The sequence below is a fragment of the Pristiophorus japonicus genome, unplaced genomic scaffold, assembly GCF_044704955.1.
Source record: "Pristiophorus japonicus isolate sPriJap1 unplaced genomic scaffold, sPriJap1.hap1 HAP1_SCAFFOLD_798, whole genome shotgun sequence".
Lineage (NCBI taxonomy): Eukaryota > Metazoa > Chordata > Chondrichthyes > Pristiophoridae > Pristiophorus > Pristiophorus japonicus.
The window spans coordinates 171,333-193,988 of NW_027254716.1; the positions used below are offsets into that span (position 1 = coordinate 171,333).

The window sequence follows — 22,656 nt, forward strand, 5'->3', positions numbered from 1 at the left end:
TCCCAGACCCACCCACCCCTCGTCCATAACCTACTCACCCCTCATCCCCGACCCACTCACCACTCATCCATAACCCACTCACCCCTCGTCCATAACCCACTCACCCCTCGTCCATAACCCACTCACCCCTCGTCCATAACCCACTCACCCCTCGTCCATAACCCACTCACCCCTCGTCCATAACCCACTCTCCTCTCGTGCCCGATCCACTCACCCCTCGTCTATAACCCACTCACCCCTCGCCCCTGGCCCACTCACCCCCACTCCACTTTCACCCGAGTGGATTAACTTTAAGACGAGGTTTGCAGGCGTGATGCTCTATTCGAAGATGAGAGAGATGGGGTACACGCTATGCCCAGTCGCTGAAAGTGATTAACAGACTGGGTTTTGTGTTTAGTGATCCCGGCGTGTTACCGATACATTCCCTGGATACCAAGGCTAGGAGAGGTACTCTGAGAGGTTTGGGGAGCTGGGAATTGTCCAAGAGAGTAACCGAAGGTATAAGAACTGAAATAATCTAAAGTTAGAAAGGAGAAAAGGCCCAAAAATGGAGAGATCGGTAACAGGACATCAATTAGTCTCCTCTTATCTTGGAGACATCAAATATCGACACACTGTGTTTGCATTTATTTTGATTTATTTGACATTTATCTTGAATATTAATAATCCCTATAACTGGGCTGCAGTTTATCAGCAGAAACAAACACAAATTGTCAGAATGAACACTGTTCAGTCCTGGATGTGATTAACAGCAGAATCCAACCCCTGCAGTCACTGGTGAACTTGCTCGTGTCTCAGTAAGAATGAACGAGAAAATCTAATCTCACATGGAGCAAGGAAACGGCTTCTTCCTGGTGTGAGCAAGTTACTGTGCAGTGAGGCTGGATGACCGAGGGAATCCCTTCCTGCATTCGGATCAGGTGACTGGCCTCTCCGTCGTGTGAACTCGCTGGTGTGTCAGCAGGTGGGATGATCGAGGGAATCCCTTCCCGCATTCGGATCAGGTGACTGGCCTCTCCGTCGTGTGAACTCGCTGGTGTGTCAGCAGGTGGGATGACCGAGGGAATCCCTTCCCGCATTCGGATCAGGTGACTGGCCTCTCCCCCGTGTGAACTCGCTGGTGTGTCAGGAGTTCAGATGACTGTCTAAACCTCTCCCCACACTGAGAGCAACAGAACGGTGTATCTGTGTGAATGAGCTGGTGTGTAATCAGTTCCTCAGAGGTTTTAAATCTGTTCCCACAGTCAGAGCAGTTAAACGGCATCTCCCAGGTGTGAATTCGCTGGTGTGTCAGCAGGTTGGATGACTGAATGAATCCCTTCCCGCATTCGGATCAGGTGAATGGCCTCTCCCCCGTGTGAACTCGCTGGTGTGTTAGCAGGTGGGATGACTGAGTGAAGCTCTTCCCACACAGGGAGCAGGTGAATGGCCTCTCTCCAGTGTGAATTCGCTGGTGTGTCAGCAGGTTGGATGACCGAGTGAATCCCTTCCCACACAGGGAGCAGGTGAATGGCCTCTCCCCAGTGTGAATTCGCTGGTGTGTTAGCAGTTGGGATGACTGAGTGAATCCCTTCCCACACACGGAGCAGGTAAACGGCCTCTCCTCAGTGTGAACTCGCTGGTGTGTTCGAAGGCCAAATAAATTAATGAATTCCTTCCCACACACGGAGCAGATGAACGGCCTCTCCTCAGTGTGAACTCGCTGGTGTGTCAGGAGTTCAGATGACTGTCTAAACCTCTTCCCACACTGAGAGCAACAGAAAGGTGTATCTGTGTGAATGAGCTGGTGTGTAATCAGTTCATCAGAGGTTTTAAATCCCTTCCCACAGTCAGAGCAGGTGAATCGCCTCTGCACAGTGTGAATTCGCTGGTGTCTCAGCAGGGTTAATGACTGAGTGAAACTCTTCCTACACACAGTGCAGGTGAATGGCCTCTCCCCAGTGTGAACATACTGGTGTGTCAGCAGGTAGCATGAGCGAGTGAATCCCTTCCCACACTTGGAGCAGGTGAATGGCCTCTCCTCCGTGTGATCTCGCTGGTGTGTCAGAAGGTCAGATGACTGAGTGAATCCCTTCCCACACTGAGAGCAACAGAACGGTGTATCAATGTGAATGAGCTTGTGTGTGATCATTTCCTCAGAACTTTTAAATCCTTTCCCACAGTCAAAGCATGTAAAAGGTCTTTCCCCAGTGTGAACTCGCTGGTGTCTCAGCAAGCTGGATGACTGAGTGAATCCCTTCCCACAGTCTCCACATTTCCACAGTTTGTTCATGGTGCGGGTGTCCTTGTGTGTCTCCAGGTTGGGCGATCAGTTGAAGCTTCTTCCTCACACAGAACACGTGTACGGTTTCTCCCCGCTGGGAATGGTGCGATGTTTTTTCAGGCTGTGTAACAGGTTAAAGCTCTTTCCACAGTCAGTGCACTGGAACACTCTCACTCGGGTGTGTGTGTCTCGGTGCTTTTCCGGTCACACTGATGTTTGAAATCTTTTCCCAGACAGAAAAAACATTTCTCTTACAAAAAGCAAATTACTGTGGTGCTGGAAATCTGACAGAAAAACATAAAGTCAGCACTGTGAGTACAGATGGAAATTCGCAACACACTCTCCCTCCTCCCCGTCCCACACACTCTCCCTCCTCCCCGCTCCACACACTCTCCCTCCTCCCCGTCCCACACACTCTCCCTCCTCCCCGTCCCACACACTCTCCCTCCTCCCCGTCCCACACACTCTCCCTCCTCCCCAGGGTTGACGGTGGATAAGCAATGGCAGACATTTAAAGATCACATGGATGAACTTCAACAATTGTACATCCCTGTCTGGAGTAAAAATAAAACGGGGAAGGTGGCTCAACCATGCCAAACAAGGGAAATTAAGGATAGTGTTAAATCCAAGGAAGAGGCATATAAATTGGCCAGAAAAAGCAGCAAACCTTTGGACTGGGAGAAATTTAGAATTCAGCAGAGGAGGACAAAGGTTTTAATTAGGAGGCAGAAAATAGAGTATGAGAGTAAGCTTGCAGGGAACATAAAAACTGACTGCGAAAGCTTCTATAGATATGTGAAGAGAAAAAGATTAGTGAAGACTAATGTAGGTCCCTTGCAGTCAGAATCAGGTGAATTCATAATGGGGAACAAGGAAATGGCAGACCAATTGAACAAATACTTTGGTTCTGTCTTCACTAAGGAAGACATGAATAACCTCCCGAAAATACTAGGGGACCGAGGGTCTAGTGAGAAGGAGGAACTGAGGGAAATCCTTATTAGTCAGGAAATGGTGTTAGGGAAACTGATGGGACTGAAGGCCAATAAATCCCCAGGGCCTGATATTCTGCATCCCAGAGTACTTAAGGAAGTGGCCCCAGAAAAATTGGATGCATTGGTGATCATTTTCCAAAATTCCATGGACTCTGGATCAGTTCCTATGGATTGGAGGGTAGCTAATGTAACACCACTTTTTAAAAGAGGGAGCGAAAACAGGGAATTATAGACCGGTTAGCCTGACATCAGTGGTGAGGAAAATGCTGGAATCAATTATTAAAGATGTAATAGCAGCGCATTTGGAAAGCAGTGACAGGATCGGTACAAGTCAGCATGGATTTATGAAAGGGAAATCAAGCTTGTGAGGATGTAACTAGTAGAGTGGACAAGGGAGAACCAGCAGATGTGGTGTTTTTGAACTTTCAAAAGGCTTTTGACAAGGTCCCACACAAGAGATTAGTGTGCAAAATTAAGGCACATGGTATTGGGGGTAATGTATTGACGTGGATAGAGAACTGATTGGCAAACAGGAAGCAAAGAGTGGGAATAAACGGGTCCTTGTCAGAATGGCAGGCAGTGACTAGTGGGGTACCGCAAGGTTCAGTGCTAGGCCCCCAGCTATTTACAATATACATTAATGATTTGAACGAAGAAATTGAATGTAATATCTCCCAAGTTTGCAGATGACACTGAGCTGGGTGGCAGTGTGAGCTGTGAGGAGGATACTAAGAGGCTGCAGGGTGACTTGGACAGGTTAGGTGAATGGGCAAATGTATGGCAGATGCAGTATAATGTGGATAAATGTGAGGTTATCCACTTCGGTGACAAAAACAGGAAAGCAGATTATCTGAATGGTGACAGATTAGTAAAAGGGGAGGTGCAATGAGACCTGGGTGTCATGGTACATCAGTCATTGAAGGTAGGCAATGCAGCTACAGCAGGCAGTAAAAAAAGCAAATGGTATGTTGGCCTTCATAGCGAGAGGATTTGAGTATAGGAACAGGAAGATCTTGCTGCAGTTGTACAGGGCCTTGGTGAGGCCACACCTGGAGGGTGTGCTTGCTATTGAGGGAGTGCAGCAAAGGTTCACCAGACTGATTCCCGGGATGGCAGGACTGACATATGAGGAGAGACTGGATCAGCTAGGCTTATATTCACTGGAATTTAGAAGAATGAGGGGGGATCTCATAGAAACATATAATATTCTGACAGGATTGGACAGGTTAGATACAGGAAGAATGTTCCCGACGTTGAGGAAGTCCAGAACCAGGGGTCACAGTCTAAGGATAAGGGGTAAGCCATTTAGGACCGAGATGAGGAGAAACTTCTTCACCCAGAGAGTGGTGAACCTATGGAATTCTCTACCACAGAAAGTAGTTGAATCCAGTTTGTTGGATATATTCAAGAGGGAGTTAGATGTGGTCCTTATGGCTAAAGGGATCAGGGGGTATGGAGAGAAGGCAGGAGTGGGGTACTGAAATTGCATAATCAGCCATGATCATATTGAATGGTGGTGCAGGCTCAAAGGGCTGAATAGCCTGCTCCCCAACATTGGGAACATTCTTCCTGCATATAACCTGTCCAGTCCCATCAGAATTTTATGTTTCTATGAGATCCCCTCTCATTCTTCTAAATTCCAGTGAATACAGGCCCAGTCGATCCAGTCTTTCTTCATATGTCAGTCCTGTCATCCCGGGAATTGGTGATACAATTTTGGTCTCCGTATTTAAGGAGGGATATACTTGCATTGGCGGCTGTTCAGAGAAGGTTCATTGGGTTGATTCCAGTGATAGGTTGAGTAGGTTGGGCCTATACTCATTGGAGTTCAGAAGAATGAGAGGTGATCTTATCAAAATATAAGATAATGAGGGGGCTCGACAAGGTGGATGCAGAGGATATTTCCACTCATCGGGGAAACTAAAACTAGGGGGCACAGTCTCAGAATAAGGGGCTGCCCATTTAAAACTGAGATGAGGAGAAATTGCTTCTCTCAGAGGGTTGTAAATCTGTGGAATTCGCTGCCTCAGAGAGCTGTGGCAGCAGGCTGGGTCACTGAAGATATTTAAGGCGGACAGACAGATTTTTGATAAGGCAGTGACGGGTTATGAGGAGCGGGCGGGGCAGTGGAGCTGAGCCCAGGATGTTACTGAATGGGGAGCAGGCCTGAGGGGCCGTAGGGCCTACTCCTGCTCCGAGGTCTGAGACCAGTCACCATTGACACGTTCAGCCCGGGGCCCGGCGAGAAGCGGCGGCCGGTACCACAGCGGGTGTGTATGAGGCGGGTAATGCGGGGCCGGGGCCGGGGCCGCACTCGCTGTGTCCCCCGGGGTTTGTTAACCCACTACCCTCTTACCTGCTGCGGCCACTCGGCTTCCGCCACCCGCGCATGCTCAGCTCACACTGCCGGGTCCGCGCATGCTCAGCTCACACAGTCTGACCCTACGGGCGCATGCTCAGCTCAAACGGCCTGACCCGACCCGTGCATGCTCAGCTCACACTGCTCGAGGCGCGCATGCTCAGCTCACACTGCCGGACTTGCGCATGCTTAGCTCAAACTGCGCGTCGCGCGCATGATCAGCTCACACTGCTGCGTCATCTTGTGTCATTTGGGCGCGTCGCTGCTCTCCCAGATTGAACTCTCCCAGAATCTGGAGCGTCGCAGTTACGCGGGGGGAATTAATGCTTGGACTCTTTCCCAAGGGATTATCAATCACATTGACAATGTTTGTATTATCTGCAAACTTCTTAGTCATACATTCAAGACCAAATCATTGATATATAGCACAAAAAGTACTGAGCCCTGCGGCACCCCACTGGAAACGGCCTTCCAGTCACAAAAATGGGGACATAAGTAAAAGTGGAGGGCAGAGAAATCAAAGGCAAAAATCAAAAGGGCCACATTTTAACATAATTCTAAAGGGACAAAGAATGTTAAATAAAATAAGCCTGAAGGCTCTGTGCCTCAATGCGAGGAGTATTCGGAATAAGGTGGACGAATTAACTGCAGACAGCAGTTAACGGGTATGATGTAATTGGGATTACAGAGACATGGCTCCAGGGTGACCAAGGCTGGAAACTCAACATCCAGGGGTATTCAACATTTAGGAAGGATAGACAGAAAGGAAAAGGAGGTGGGGTGGTGTTGCTGTTTAAAGAGGAGATTCACGCAATAGTAAGGAAGGACATTAGCTTGGATGATGTGGAATTGGTATGGGTGGAGCTACGGAATACCAAAGGGCAGAAAACGCTAGTGGGAGTTGTGTACAGACCACCAAACAGTAGTAGTGAGGTTGGGGATAGCATCAAACAGGAAATTAGGGATGTGTGCAATAAAGGTACAGCAGTTATCATGGGCAGCTTTAATCTATATATAGATTGGGCTAACCTAACTGGTAGCAATACGGTGGAGGAGGGTTTCCTGGAGTGTATAAGGGATGGTTTTCTAGACCAATATGTCGAGGAGCCAACTAGAGGGCTGGCCATCCTAGACTGGGTCTTAGGAAATGAGAGAGGATTAATTAGCAACCTTGTTGTGCGAGGCCCCTTGGGGAAGAGTGACCATAATATGGTAGTATTTTTCATTAAGATGGAGAGTGACAGTTAATTCAGAGACTAGGGTCTTGAACTTTAAGAAAGGTAACTTCGATCGTATGAAACGTGAATTGGCTAGAATAGACTGGCAAATGATACTTAAAGAGTTGGTGGTGGATAGGCAATGGCAAACATTTAAAGATCACATGGATGAACTTCAACAATTGTACACCCCTGTGGCATAAAAATAAAATGGGAAAGGTGGCTCAACCGTGGCTAACAACGGAAATTAGGGATAGTGTTAAAACCAGGGAAGAGGCATATAAGTTGGTCAGAAAAAGCAGGAAGCCTGCGGAATGGGAGAAATTTAGAATTCAGCAGAGGAGGACAAAGGGTTTAATTAGGAGGGGGAAAATAGAGTATGAGAGTAAGCTTGCAGGGAACATAAAATCTGACTGCAAAAACTTCTATAGATATGTGAAGAGAAAAAGATTAGTGAAGACAAATGTAAGCTCCTTGCAGTCAGAATCAGGCGAATTTTATAATGGGGAACAAAGAAATGGCAGACCAATTGAACAAATACTTTGATTCTGTCTTCACTAAGGAAGACACAAATAACCTTCCGGAAATACTAGGGGACTGAGGGTCTAGCGAGACAGAGGAACTGAAGGAAGTCCTTATTCGTCAGGAAATTGTGTTAAGGGAAATTGATGGGATTGAAGGCCAATAAATCCCTAGGGCCTGATAGCCTGCATCCCAGATTAGATTACTTAAGGAAGTGGCCCTAGACATAGTGGATGCATTGGTAGTCATTTTCCAACATTCTATAGACTCTGGATCAGTTCCTATGGATTGGAGGGTAGTATTGTGTTCCTAACTGTCATGTATGTAACCATCATGCAACAGTAATCTTCATTTAACTGTAACCTTCATGCAACTCCTGTACACTGTACTTATACTCTAGAAATGCACACCCTGACCACAGGGAGTGAACTAATGGGAGACACTCCTCACCTGGGTTTCCAGGTATAAAAGGGGAGGTCCCACCCAAGGTCAAGACTCTTTGGTGCTGGGAATAAAGGTTAAGGTCACATAGTGACTGTGTTTGCAGTACATGCCTCGTGTGAGTTTGTAGTACGGTGCAGGGACACCACATTTGGCGACGAGAAACGGGAATCACCGAACCACGAGGATAGCCACCGGTAGCACAGAGGAACATTACTGTGTGGGTGAGGACTGGGATGACTTTGTGGAAAGACTCCAGCAGAGCTTTGTCACGAAGGACTGGCTGGGAGCGACAGCGGCTGACAAGCGGAGGGCGCATTTACTGACCAGCTGCGGACCACAGACGTATGCGCTGATGGAAGTCCTGCTCGCACCCCAAAAGCCAGCGGACAAGTCCTTTGAAGAGCTCAGCCAGCTGATCAGTGAGTATCTCAAGCCAGCGAGTAGCGTACACATAGCCCGGCACCGGTTCTACACACACCGGCGTCGGGAGGGACAATATGTCTCGGACTTCGTTGTGGATCTGCGGCACTTGGCCAGTCTCTGTAAGTTCACAGACGCCTGCCGGGAGGGAGATGTTAAGGGACTTTTTCATTGAGGGCATTAATCATGCTGGGATTTTCAGGAAGCTCATAGAGACCAAAGACTTGACTTTAGAAGGGGCAGCGTTGATAGTGCAGACCTTCATGGCAGGGGAAGAGGAGACCAAGCTAATTTACGCGCGCAGCCCTGGTCCCAATGTGGCGATGGACCAGGGAGTTAACATGGTGAATGCAGCTCGGGACCCCGCAGGCAGGCAAGGGCATTTCGAAACTGCCCAGGCAGCAACAGGCTCTAGGATGGGCCTGCAACAGGGACAATGGAAAGGGGATCAGCAATTCACGCCATCACAAGGAACAATGCGTCCCGCGATGGGACCATTAACACCCACCATCAGAGTGCTTAGAAACAACCAAACGGGCAATCAGAGAGGAATGCCTGGTAACAGTCCTTTTATTAACAAAAATCTCAGCCCATGCTGGAGATGCGGGGGTAGACATACTGTGAAAAGCTGCAGGTTCCAACAATATACCTGTAGGATTTGTAACGTCAGTGGACACTTGACCAGGATGTGCAAAAAGGCTGTGGCAAGGTTAATCTGCGAGACAGAGGAACCAGACGAGGGGTCTGCAATGCAGGATGGGATGCTGAAGTTCAGCGGGTTCACGTGGCTGATGTCCACAGCTCATACACTAAAACGCCACCCATGATGATGAAAGTTTTATTGAATGGCATCCTGGTGCACATGGAGCCGGATACGGGAGCTAGCCAGTCACTCATGAGCGCCCAATAATTTGAGAGACTATGGTCACACAGAGCTAGCAGGCCCAAACTGGAACGCATTGACATGCAGCTACGGACATACACCAAAGAGATCGTCCCAGTGCTAGGCAGTGCAAACTTTGTGGTAACACATAATGGATCACAGAACCGGCTGCCACTCTGGATCATCCCAGGAAATGGCCCCACGCTCTTGGGGAGGAGTTGGCTTGCCGAGGTGAATTGGAAATGGGGGGATGTGCACGCCATTTCATCTGTGGAGCAAAGTTCATGCTCACAGGTCCTACAAAAATTCGGGTCACTGTTTCAACCCGGTGTCGGAACGTTCAAGGGCACTAAAGTAGTGATACACATCACTCCGGACGCCAGACCAGTGCACCATAAAGCCAGAGCGGTGCCGTATGTGACGCATGAGAAAATTGAAAGTGAATTGGACAGGCTGCTCAGAGAGGGCGTAATTTCGGCCATTGAATTCAGCGACTGGGCAAGTTCCATCGTTCCTGTCCTTAAAGCAGAAGGCTCGGTCAGGATTTGTGGCGACTACAAAGCCACCATCAACCGAGTGTCGCTACAAGACCAATACCCGCTCCCGAGAGCGGAGGACCTTTTTGCCACACTGGCAGGTGGCAAGCTGTTCATGAAGCTGGACCTCACTTCAGCCTACATGACTCGGGAACTGGCTGAAGAATCCAAGCTTCTGACCACCATCACGACGCACAAGGGGTTATTTATTTACAACAGATATCCGTTTGGCATTCGTTCGGCGGCAGATATCTTTCAGCGGAACATGGAAAGCTTGCTCAAATCCATTCCTGGAACAATCGTATTCCAAGATGACATCCTTATAACGGGTCGAGACACCGAGGAACATCTCCACAACCTGGAGGAGGTGCTACGCCGACTGGACCGGGTAGGCTTGTGGCTGAAAAAGGCTAAGTGTGTGTTTTTGGCCCCAGAGGTTGAGTTTTTGGGCAGGAGGGTTGCCGCAGATGGGATCCGGCCCACTGAATCAAAAACGGAGGCGATCCGCCAGGCGCCCAAGCCGGCAACACATCAGAGTTGCGATCATTCCTGGGACTTTTGAAATATTTCGGGAACTTTCTGCCGAACTTAAGCACATTGTTGGAGCCGTTACACATGCTCCTGCGTAAAGGTTGTGAATGGCTTTGTGGAGACTGTCAAGAATGGGCTTTCAATAAGGCGAGGAACCTGCTGTGCTCTAACAAACTGTTGACTTTGTATGACCCCTGTAAAAAACTGGTTTTAACGTGCGATGCATCATCCTACGGGGTTGGGTGTGTTTTGCAGCAGGGTAACGATGACGGCCGATTCCAACCGGTGACTTACGCCTCCAGATCGCTCTCCCAGGCAGAGCGTGGATACGGCATGGTTGAAAAGGAAGCACTCGCGTGTGTGTACGGTGTGAAAAAGATGCACCAGTACCTTTTCGGTAGACGGTTCAAGCTAGAAACGGACCACAAGCCGTTAACATCCCTGTTGTCCGACAGCAAGGCTGTCAATGCCAACGCATCAGCTCGCATACAGCGATGGGCTCTCACGCTGGCTGCGTATGACTACACCATACGGCACCAGCCAGGCACCGGAAATTGCGCTGACGCGCTCAGTAGGCTCCCACTGACCACCACCGAGGGGGCAGCGGAGCAAAGTGCTGAGTTGGTCATGGCTGTTGAGGCTTTTGACAGCATAGGCTCCCCCATCACAGCCCACCAGATCAAAATCTGGACCAACAGAGACCCACTGCTATCCATGATAAAGAAATGTGTCCTGAATGTGGATTGGGCGCCCGCACACAGGGCGTGCCCCGAGGAGGTCAGACCGTTTCAGAGACGGATGGATGAGCTCTCCATCCAAGCCGACTGCCTGCTATGGGGCAGCCGGGTAGTCATGCCCCAGAAAGGCAGGGAAGCATTCATCAGGGAACTCCACAGCAAGCACCCTGGCATCGTGTTAATGAAGGCCATTGCCCACCCACATGTATGGTGGCCGGGGTTTGACTCAGACCTCGAACATTGTGTTTGCAGGTGCACGACGTGTGCCCAGCTGGGCAATGCCCCCAGGGAGGCCCCACTCAGCCCGTGGCCCTGGCCCACCAGGCAATGGTCACGTATTCACGTAGACTATGTGGGCCTGTTCATGGGGAAAATGTTCCTGATCGTTGTCGATGTATACTCGAAATGGATCGAGTGCATCATATTAAACTCGTGCATGACATCCATCACCGTGGAGAGTCTGCGTATGGTTTTCACGACCCGCAGCTTGCCGGACATCCTGGTCAGCGACAATGGCCAGTGTTTCACCAGCCATGAATTCCAGGTGTTTATGTCGGGCAATGAGATCAAGCACGTACGGACAGCACCGTTCAAGCCGGTTTCCAATGGCCAGGCGGAACGTGCGGTCCAAGTCATAAAACAGGGCATGCTATGCATCCAAGGACCCTCCCTTCAGTACCGCCTATCGTGCCTCCTGCTGGCCTACAGGTCCCGCCCGCACTCACTCACGGGAGTCCCGCCAGCGGAACTCCTCATGAAACGCACGCTTAAAACGCGACTGTCCCTCATTCACCCAGCCCTGGCAGACATTGTTGAGGGCAAGCGCCAGTCCCAAACCGAGTTCCATGATTGAAACTCAAGGGGGAGGTGTATAGAAATGGATGACCCGGTATTTGTTCTTAACCATGCTTAGGGACCCAAGTGGCTTGAGGGCACAGTAATTGGCAAAGAAGGAAATAGGGTCATAGTGGTCAGACTAAACAATGGGCAGATATGCCGCAAACACTTGGACCAAGTAAAGAAAAGGTTCTGCATAGACACGGAGGAACCTGAAGAAGAGCATGAGATGTCACCCACACCACTGCCAGTGGACAAGCAACGAGGACAATCCACAGCATGCACAGTCCCTGCGGTCAGCCCGGACAGGCCGGAATCATCTCAAGTGACAGAGACGCGTGCCATGGCTCAGCCACCAGAGCCACAACTGCTGTGCTCCACGAGAGAGCGTCGACCACCTGAAAGACTTAACCTTTGAGACAAATAGACCTAAGGGGGGAGGTGATGTCATATATGTAACCATCATGCAACGGTAATCTTCATGTAACTGTAACCTTTATACAACTCCTGTACACTGTACTTATACCCTAGAAATGCACACCCTGACCACAGGGAGTGAACTCGTGGGAGACACTCCTCACCTGGGTTTCCAGGTATAAAAGGGGAGGTCCCACCCAGGGTCAAGACTCTTTGGTCCTGGGAATAAAGGTTAAGGTCACGTAGTGACTGTGTCTGCAGTACATGCCCCGTGTGAGTTTGTAGTACGGTGCAGAGACACCACACTAACACAGATGAGGCTGCACACAGGGAGGTTAAAGTAACAGTGACCTCAGTCTTTAATAAGACACTCCAGAGTGAGCAACAGGCCTTAAGGGCTGGCTTATATACAGTGCTCCCAAGGGATGCTGGGATCCCTTGGGACTTCAGGGGATGAGCTCCCTGGTGGCGGAACATGGGAGTGCATGCTTTACAGATACACAACATCACCCCTCCCCCAAAGTCAAAGTGAAAACTATTTACAAGGTGAGGTGGTCGGGAGCCTTTCTTTCCCTGGTGGACCACCTCGGTACAAATGTCTGTTCTGGTGTGTTGGCTGTGCCCTCGCTGGGCTGGCGTGTTGTTGGCCCTGCAGGGCTGCTTGGTGAGCCTGGCCTTGCTGGGCTGTTGGGGGTGATGGGTTCAATTTCCTGTTCCAGCATGGTGTGTGTTGATCCTTTGGGTTGTGGGCTCGAAAAAGGTGGTGTCTGCTGTGGGTTGTTCAGGGCAGTCTGTAAACTGCAGCCTCGTTTGGTCCAGGTGCTTTCTGCAAATTTGTCCATTGTCTAGTTTGACTACAAACTCCCTACTCCCTTCTTTAGCAATCACCGTGCCCGCGATCCACTTGGGACCATGTCCATAGTTTAGCACATACATAGGGTCATTCAGATCAATTTCCCGTGACACAGTGGTGCGACCATCATTTACAATTTGTTGCTGCCGCCTGCTGTCTACCTGATCATGCAGGTTGGGGTGAACCAGCGAGAGTCTGGTTTTAAGTGACCTTTTCATGAGTAGCTCAGCCAGCGACACCCCTGTGAGCAAGTGGGGTCTCGTGCGGTAGCTGAGCAGTACTCGGTACAGGCGGGTTTGGAGTGAGCCTTCTGTGACTCGTTTAAGGCTCTGTTTGATGGTTTGTACTGCCCGCTCTGCCTGCCCATTGGAGGCTGGTTTACTCGGGGCCGAGGGGACATGTTTGATCCCATTGCGGGTCATGAATTCTTTAAATTCGGCACTAGTGAAACATGGCCCGTTGTCACTGACCAGTGTGTCAGGCAGGCCGTGGGTGGCAAACATGGCCCTCAGGCTTTCAATGGTGGCGGTGGTGGTGCTTCCTGACATTATTTCACATTCAATCCATTTTGAAAAAGCATCCACCACCACCAGGAACATTTTACCGAGAAACAGGCCCGCATAGTCGACATGGATCCTCGACCATGGTCTGGAGGGCCAGGACCACAAACTTAGTGTACACAGGACTCTAAGTCAGAGTCGATACCGGGCCACCACACGTCGGATCTGGCTATCGCTTTCATCATTACTATACCCGGGTGTGTGCTGTGGAGATCCGAGATGAACGTCTCCCTACCCTTTTTGGGTAGCACTACACGATTACCCCACAACAGGCAGTTTGCCTGAATGGACAGCTCGTCCTTTCGCCGCTGGAACGGCTTGATTGGCTCTTGCATTTCAACGGGGATGCTGGCCCAGCTCCCATGCAGTACACAGTTTTTTACTCGGGACAGCAGAGGATCTTGGCTGGTCCAAGTCCTAATCTGGCGGGTTGTGACAGGTGATTTATCATTTTCAAACGCTTCCATGACCATCAACAAGTTTGCAGGCTGCGCCATTTCCACCCGTGTGGTGGGCAATGGTAACCGACTGAGAGCATCCGCACAGTTCTCGGTGCCTAGTCTGTGGCGGATGGTATAGTTATACGCTGATAGCGCGAGTGCCCATCTTTGTATGCGGGCTGAGGCATTAGTATTTATCCCCTTGTTTTCAGCGAACGGGGATGTGAGGGGCTTGTGATCGGTTTCCAGCTCAAATTTGAGGCCAAACAGGTACTGATGCATTTTCTTTACCCCGAACACACACGCTAATGCCTCTTTCTCAATCATGCTGTAGGCCCTCTCTGCCTTAGACAAGCTCCTGGAAGCATAGGCAACAGGTTGCAACGTCCCCACAACGTTAGCTTGTTGTAATGCACACCTGACTCTGTATGACGACGCGTCACATGCTAACACAAGTCTTTTACACGGGTTATACAATACAAGCAGCTTGTTGGAGCATAAAATGTTTCTGGCTTTCTCAAAAGCAATTACTTTGTTTTTTCCCCATACCCAGTTCTCACCTTTGTGCAATAACACATCTAGGGGCTTAAAAAGGGTGCTTAACCCCAGTAGGAAGTTACCGAAATAGTTGAGGAGTCCCAGGAACGACCGCAGCTCCGTGATGTTCTGTGGCCTGGGCGCATTCCTGATAGCCTCTGTCTTGGCGTCTGTGGACCGAATGCCGTCCGCCACGATCTTTCTTCCCAAAAGCTTCACTTCTGTTGCCACGAAGACGCATTTCAACCTCTTCAGCCGCAGCCCTACGCGATCCAATCACCGGAGGACCTCCTCCACGTTTTGTAGGTGCTCGGTGGTGTCCCGACCCGTGACCAATATGTCGTCCTGAAAGACCACTGTGTATGGTACAGACTTGAGTAGGCTATCCATGTTTCTCTGGAAGATCGCTGCAGCCGACCAAATTCCAAACGGGCATCTGTTGCGTGTTGATGCAGGTGAGGCCCTTCGAAGACTCCTCCAACCCCTGCATCATGTAGGCTGAAGTCAGGTCGAGCTTGGTGAACATCTTGCCTCCTGCCAGCGTCGCAAATAGGTCATCGGCCTAGGTAGCAGTTATTGGTCCTGTAGCGAGAAACGATTAATAGTTACTTTATAATCGCCGCAAATCCTGACCGTGCCATCACTTTTGAGTACTGGAACAATCAGGCTGGCCCACTCGCTGAACTCCACTGGGGAGATGATGCTCTCGCGTTGCAGCCTGTCCAGCTCAATTTCCACTCTCTCCCTCATCATGTGAGGTACCGCTCGCGCCTTGTGGTGAATGGGTCGTGCCTCTGGGACCAAGTGGATCCGCATCTTCGCCCCGGAAAAGTTTCCAATGCCTGGCTCAAAAAGGGAAGGAAATTTGTTAAGAACCTGGGTACATGAGGCCTCATCGACATGTGATAGCGCTCGGATGTCATCCCAGTTCCAGCGGATTTTGACCAGTCAGCTCCTTCCAAGCAGTGTGGGGCCATTGCCCGGGACAATCCAGAGTGGCAGTTCCTGCACCGTGCCCTCGTAGGTGACCTTGACCAGGGGCTGCCGAGGACAGTGATGAGCTCTTTGGTGTACGTTCTCAGTTTCGTGTGGATGGGGCTCAGGGCTGGTCTGAGTGCTTTGTTGCACCACAGTCTCTCAAACATCTTTTTACTCATGATGGATTGGCTCGCGCCAGTGTCCAATTCCATGGCTACGGGTAAGCCATTCAATTTTACGTTTAGCATTATAGGTGGACATTTCATCGAAAATGTGTGCACCCAGTGTACTTCAGCATCTGCCTCATCTCTCTGAGGCTCAAAATTGCTTTGATCCACCATGGACCGATCTTCCTCTGCCACGTAGTGGTTAGCAGGTTTTGCAGCGCTTGCAGCTTGTTGGAGGTGCCCCATTGTTCCACAGCTCTTGCAAACATACCCTTTGAAGCGGCATGAATAGGCTGAATGGAAGCCTCCACAACGCCAACAAGGTGTGAATTGCCTTGCATTCATCCTTTGGTGGGGACTCTGAGTCATCTGGGTCACCTGAGGCCTGCTGGCAGTTGCAGACTCGTGGTTTCTGCCCTGTACATTTCTGCTCGCAAACACAGTTCCAGTTAATTTATGAACATTGCTAGCACTTGTGTGCTGAGAGATTTGTTTGGTGTTATCACTGGTGGACATAAACGCCTGTGCTATCGCAATGGCCTTACTGAGAGTCGGTGTCTCTACAGTCAAAAGTTTTCATAGGATGGTCTCATGACAAAAAAGTCTCTGAGCATTTGCTCCAGATAGCCATCAAACTCACATTGTCCTTCAAGTCGCCTTAGCTCGGCACTTCCTGACCTTCAGATCGCTGGCACATGTAGAGCCGATACCTCGCCATCAGCACGCTCTCCCTCGAGTTAAGATGCTCCAGAACCAGTGTACACAGCTCCTCATATGACTATCTGTGGGTTTCACCGGAGCCAGAAGATTCTTCATGAGGCTGTAGGTCGGTGCCCCGCAGACTGTGAGGAGGACCGCTCTCCTTTTTGCAGCGCTTCCTTCGCCATCCAGCTCATTAGCTTCAAAGTACTGGTCTAGCCATTCGACATAGGCTTCCCAGTCCTCAACCTCCGAGAACTTCTCCAGGATGCCCACAGTTTGCTGCATCTTTGCGTTGGATTCGTATTCTCGTCGCCAGTTATTGTGTTCCTAACACAGATGAGACTGCACACAGGGAGGTTAAAGTAACAGTGACCTCAGTCTTTATTAAGACTCTCCAGAGTGAGGAACAGGCCTTAGGGGCTGGCCTATATACAGTGCTCCCAAGGGATCCCAGCATCCCTTGGGACTTCAGCGGATGAGCTCCCTGGTGACGGAACATGGGAGTGCATGCTTTACAAATACACAGTAGATAGCTAATGCAACCCCACTTTTTAAAAAAGGAGGGAGGAGAAAACAGGGAATTATAGACCTGTCAGCCTGGCATCAGTAGTGGGGAAAATGTTGCAATCAATTATTAAAGATGTAATAGCAGCACATTTGGAAAGCAGTGACAGGGTCAGTCCAAGTAAGCATGGATTTATGAAAGGGAAATCATGCTTAACAAATCTTCTGGAATTTTTTGAGGATGTAACTAGTCGAGTGGACAAGGGAGAACCAGTGGATGTGGTGTATTTGGACTTTTAAAAGGCTTTTGACAAGGTCCCACACAAGAGATTGGTGTGCAAAATTAAAGCACATGGTATTGGGGGTAACATATTGACAAGGATAGAGAACTGGTTGGCAGACAGGAAGCAAAGAGTAGGAATAAACGGGTCCTTTTCAGAATGGCAGGCAATGACTAGTGGGGTACTGTATGGTTCAGTGCTGGGCCCCCAGTTATTTACAATATACATTAATGATTTAGACAAAAGAATTGAATGTAACATCTCCAAGTTTGCAGATGACACTAAGCTGGGTGGCAGTGTGAGATGTGATGAGGATGCTAAGAGGCTGCAGGGTGATTTGGACAGGTTAGGTGAGTGGGAAAATGCATGGCAGGTGCAGTATAATGTGGATAAATGTGAGGTTATCCACTTTGGTGGCAAAAACAGGAAGGCAGAATATTATCTGAATGGTGACAGATTAAGGAAAGGGGGAGGTGCAATGAGACCTGGGTGTTATGGTACATCAGTCATTGAAAGTTGGCGTGCAGGTACAGCAGGCAGTGAAGAAGGCAACTGGCATGTTGGCCTTCATAGCTAGGGGATTTGAGTATAGGAGCAGGGAGGTCTTACTGCAGCTGTACAGGGCCTTGGTGAGGCCTCACCTGGAATATTGTGTACAGTTTTGGTCTCCTAATCTGAGAAAGGACATTCTTGCTATTGAGCGAGTGCAGCGAAGGTTCACCAGACTGATTTCTGGGATGGCAGGACTGACATATGAAGAAAGACTGGATCGACTAGGCTTATATTCAGTGGAATTTAGAAGAATGTGAGGGGATCTCATAGAAACATATAAAATTCTGATGGGATTGGACAGGTTAGATGCAGGAAGAAGGTTCCCAATGTTGTGGAAGTCCACAACCAGAGGGGTCACAGTCTAAGGATAAGTGGTAGGCTATTTAGGACCGAGATGAGGAGAAACTTCTTCACTCAGAGAATTGTGAACTTGTGGAATTCTCTAACACAGAAAGTTGTTGAGGCCAGTTTGTTAGATATATTCAAAAGGGAGTTAGATGTGGCCCTTATGGCTAAAGGGATCAAGGGCTATGGAGAGAAAGCAGGAGTGGGGTACTGAAGTTGCATGATCAGCCATGAGCATATTGAATGGTGGTGCAGGCTCGAAGGGCCGAATGGCCTACTCCTGCACCCATTTTCTATGTTTCTATGTTTCTATAACTCTCTGGCCCCACACAGGGACTGGGCAAAGAACAGGATATGGATTGTTGAAAGGCGTTGGGAGATTTGTTTGACTAGGGTGAGTAGGTTGGGCCTATACACATTGGAGTTCAGAAGAATGAGAAGTGATCTTATCGAAACATATAAGATAATGAGGGGGCTCAACAAGGTGTATGCAGAGAGGATATTTCCACTGATAGGGGAAACTAAAACTAGGGGCCGCCCATTTAAAACTGAGATTAGGAGAAATTTCTTCTCTGAGGGTTATGAATCTATGGAATTCTCTGCCTCAGAGAGCTGGGTCACTGAATATATTTAAGTTGGAGATAGACAGATTTTTGAGCATTAAGAGAGTAAAGGGTTATGGGGAGCGGGCAGGGAAGTGGAGCTGAGTCCATGATTAGATCAGCCATGATTTTATTAAATGGCGGAGCAGGCTCGAGGGGCCAAATGGCCTACTCCTGCTCATATTTCTTATGTTCTTATGCTATTTACTGGGGCGGGTCTCCAAACCAATTGTTGGTGGGGGGGAGGGGTTAGGGTCGGGTAAACAAGTAGTCCAAGTAGTCCCGGTTTCCCCGCACTGAAGTGGAGTTTCCACAGATGCATCTTTTTTATTCCAGCAGGTTCCCAGCCCGGAAGCCAAATTGAGTTGGCTGCATGTCGGGCTCGAGAAAAGGCCGCAGCCCAGGATCAGGTAAGTCTTGTGGTTACTGGGGGTAGAGATAGCAGGGCGGGTGGGGTGTGGGTGGAGCCTGGTTAGGGTGGTCAGGAAAGAGTGGGAAATGAATGGGGAGATCGGGTGTGTCAGTGATGGGGTTGGGATGTTGGGGGGAGATGTTGGAGGTCGGTGGGTGTGTGCAGGTTAGCTTGTTGGGCCGGGAGGGAGGAAACATTCCTGATCCCCCTGACCCACAAGCAGTGCTGTAAAGGCACTTGCCTGATAGATCCCATCCTTTCACCTGCCGGGTTTCCTGAGGCCCAGGAAACCCGGCCGACATGGACTAAAAATAACAATTCTGTAAAAATGGAAGGGAGAACTTCCTTAAAAACCAACCCGCATCCTGAGAGCGGATTGGTTGCCTGCCCCTTGTCTGATAAAACTGGAAGTGGGAGGTTCAAGGCTGATTGGGTTCCTGTTTCACATTTTTAACATTTTAACATTCCACCCAACCCAAGCCCACCCGTTTTTGGGGGCTAAAGTTACCCCCAATGGCTTCCGTCTTCCCAATGTTTAATTGGTGGGAATTTATTCTAATTCAGAACTGGATGTCAGGCGAGCAGTTTATACAGGAACAGGAGGAGGCCATTCAGCCCCTCCAGCCTGTTCTATTAGTCAATTACATCAGGGATGATCTAAACTCCATCTACCTACCTTGGTTCCATAACCCTTAATACCCTTGCTGACCAAAAATCTTATCAATCGCAGTTTTGAAATGTTCAATTGACCCCTAGTCTCAACAGCTTATTGGGGAGAGAGTTCCAGATCCCCCCTGCCCTTTGTGTGAAGTGCTTCCTGACATCACCCCAGAATGGCCTACCTTTAATTTTAAGGTTCTTGATTCCCCCATCAGAGGACACAGTTTCTCGCTATCTACCCAACAAAGCCTTTAATCATCTTCAATCTGAACACTTACATCATGGTTTCCATGGAGCGTAGACACAAAGTGGGGACTGCGTAGGTTTCTTCCAGTGCCTAAATGTGTCAGCCATATTGATTGACCACATTTGATGGGGTTTCCTCGCTGACAAACCTGGAACGGTTTTCCTTAACTTTCCCAAAAAGCTGTTGAGCCTGACACTTTCAAAGCTGAGGTTGCTAGCCTTTGATTGGGCAAGGGTATTAAGTGTTATGGAACCAAAGCGGGTAGATGGAGTTAAAATACAGAACAGACGATAGCTACTTGAATGGTAGAACAGGCCCGAGGGGTTACATAAGAACATAAGAAATAGGAGCAGGAGTAGGCCATACGGCCCCTCGAGCCTGCTCCACCATTCAATAAGATCATGGCTGATCTGATCATGGACTCAGCTCCACTTCCCCATCCGTTCCCCATAACCCCTTATCCCCTTATCATTTAAGAAACTGTCTATTTCTGTCTTAAATTTATTCAATGTCCCAGCTTCCACAGCTCACTGAGGCAGCGAATTCCACAGATTTACAACCCTCTGAGAGAAGAAATTTCTCCTCATCTCAGTTTTAAATGGGCGGCCCCTTATTCTAAGATCATTCCCCCTAGTTCTAGTCTCCCCCATCAGTGGAAACATCCTCTCTGCATCCACCTTGTCAAGCCCCCTCATAATCTTATACGTCTCGATAAGATCACCTCTCGTTCTTCTGAATTCCAATGAGTCGAGGCCCAACCTACTCAACCTTTCCTCATAAGTCAACCCCCTCATCCCCGGAAACAACCTAGTGAACCTTCTCTGAACTGTCTCCAAAGCAAGTATATCCTTTCGTAAATATGGAAACCAAAACTGCACGCAGTATTCCAGATGTGGCCTCACCAATACGTTATATAACTGTAGCAAGATTTCCCTGCTTTTATACTCCATCCCCTTTGCAATAAAGGCCAAGATACCATTGGCCTTCCTGATCACTTGCTGTACCTGCATACTATCCTTTTGTGTTTCATGCACAAGTACCTCCAGGTCCCGCTGTACTGCGGCACTTTGCAATCTTTCTCCATTTAAATAATAACTTGCTCTTTGACTTTTTCTGCCAAAGTGCATGACCTCACACTTTCCAACATTATACTCCATCTGCCAATTTTTTGCCCAGCCTGTCTATGTCCTTTTGCAGATTTTTTGTGTCCTCCTCACACATTGCTTTTCCTTCCATCTTTGTATCATCAGTAAACTTGGCTACGTTACACTCAGTCCCTTCTTCCAAGTCGTTAATATAGATTGTAAATAGTTGGGGTCCCAGCACTGATCCCTGTGGCACCCCACTAGTTACTGGTTGCCAACCAGAGAATGAATCATTTATCCCGACCCCTGTTTTCTGTTAGTTAGTCAATCCTCTATCCATGCTAATATATTACCCCCAACCCCGTGAACTTTTATCTTGTGCAGTAACCTTTTATGTGGCACTTTGTCAAATGCCTTCTGGAACTCCAAATACACCACATCCACTGGTTCCCCTTTTATCCACCCTGTTCGTTACATCCTTAAAGAACTCCAGCAAATTTGTCAAACATGACTTCCCCTTCGTAAGTCCATGCTGACTTTGCCTGAACGAATTTTGCTTTTCCAAACGTCCTGCTACTGCTTCTTTAATAATGGACTTCAACATTTTCCCAACCGCGGATGTTAGGCTAACTGTCTATATTTTCCTGCTTTTTTCTGCCTCCTTTTTTAAATAGGGGTGTTACATTTGCAGTTTTCCAATCTGCTGGGATCGCCCCAGAATCCAGGGAATTTTGGTAAATTACAACCAATGCATCCACTATCCCTGCTGCTACTTCTCTTAAGACCCCAGGATGCAAGCTATCAGGTCCAGGGGATTTACCTGCCTTTAGTCCCATTATCTTACTGAGTACCACCTCCTTAGTGATTGTGATTGTGTTAAGTTCCTCCCCCAACTATCGCCCCTTGGTTATCCACTTGAGGGATTGAATGGTCTCCTCCTGTTGCGATGATCCTCAAGACCTTGTAACATTCTGGTGAATCTGCGCTGCATCTCCTCCAAGGCCAATATGGCCTCCCTGAGGTGTGATGCTCAGACGGAACAACTGAACTCCAGATAGAGTTTTATACAACGGTAGCATTACACCAAACCTGTGAATTACCACCCCCTCTACAAACTACACACACCCCTCCACAAACTACACCCCCCCTCTCCAAACTACACACACCCCTCCACAAACTACAACCCCCTCTCCAAACTACACATCCCCCTCTCCAAACTACACATCCCCCTCTCCAAACTACACATCCCCCTCTCCAAACTACACACACCCCTCTCCAAACTACACACACCCCTCCACAAACTACACCCCCCCCCTCTCCAAACTACACATTCCCCTCTCCAAACTACATCCTCCCCCCTCCAAACTACAGACACCCCTCCAAAAACTATATCGTCCCCCCTCCAAACTACACACACCCCTCCACAAACTACACCCCCCCCTCTCCAAACTACATCCTCCCCCCTCCAAACTACACACACCCCTCCACAAACTACACCCCCCCCCTCTCCAAACTACACACACCCCTCCACAAACTACAACCCCCTCTCCAAACTACACATCCCCCTCTCCAA

General features: G+C 49.1%; 1 protein-coding gene across 1 annotated transcript; it reads right to left on the reverse strand.

Moving 5' to 3' along the window:
• Positions 1 to 633: 633 nt before the first annotated feature.
• Positions 634 to 5,654, reverse strand: LOC139257032 (zinc finger protein 774-like). The gene is made up of 2 exons (XM_070874375.1): positions 5,612 to 5,654; positions 634 to 2,547 (listed from the first exon to the last, which is right to left on the reverse strand). The coding sequence occupies exon 2, from the start codon at positions 2,270 to 2,272 to the stop codon at positions 1,334 to 1,336; it is 939 nt and encodes a 312-aa protein (XP_070730476.1). The 5' UTR covers positions 2,273 to 2,547; positions 5,612 to 5,654; the 3' UTR covers positions 634 to 1,333.
• Between the last annotated feature and the right edge of the window lie 17,002 nt (positions 5,655 to 22,656).

What these genes read in the sequence shown, in the direction of transcription:
- LOC139257032 (XM_070874375.1), bottom strand. Translation starts at nt 2,272, where the DNA reads ATGAACAAACTGTGGAAATGTGGAGACTGTGGGAAGGGATTCACTCAG.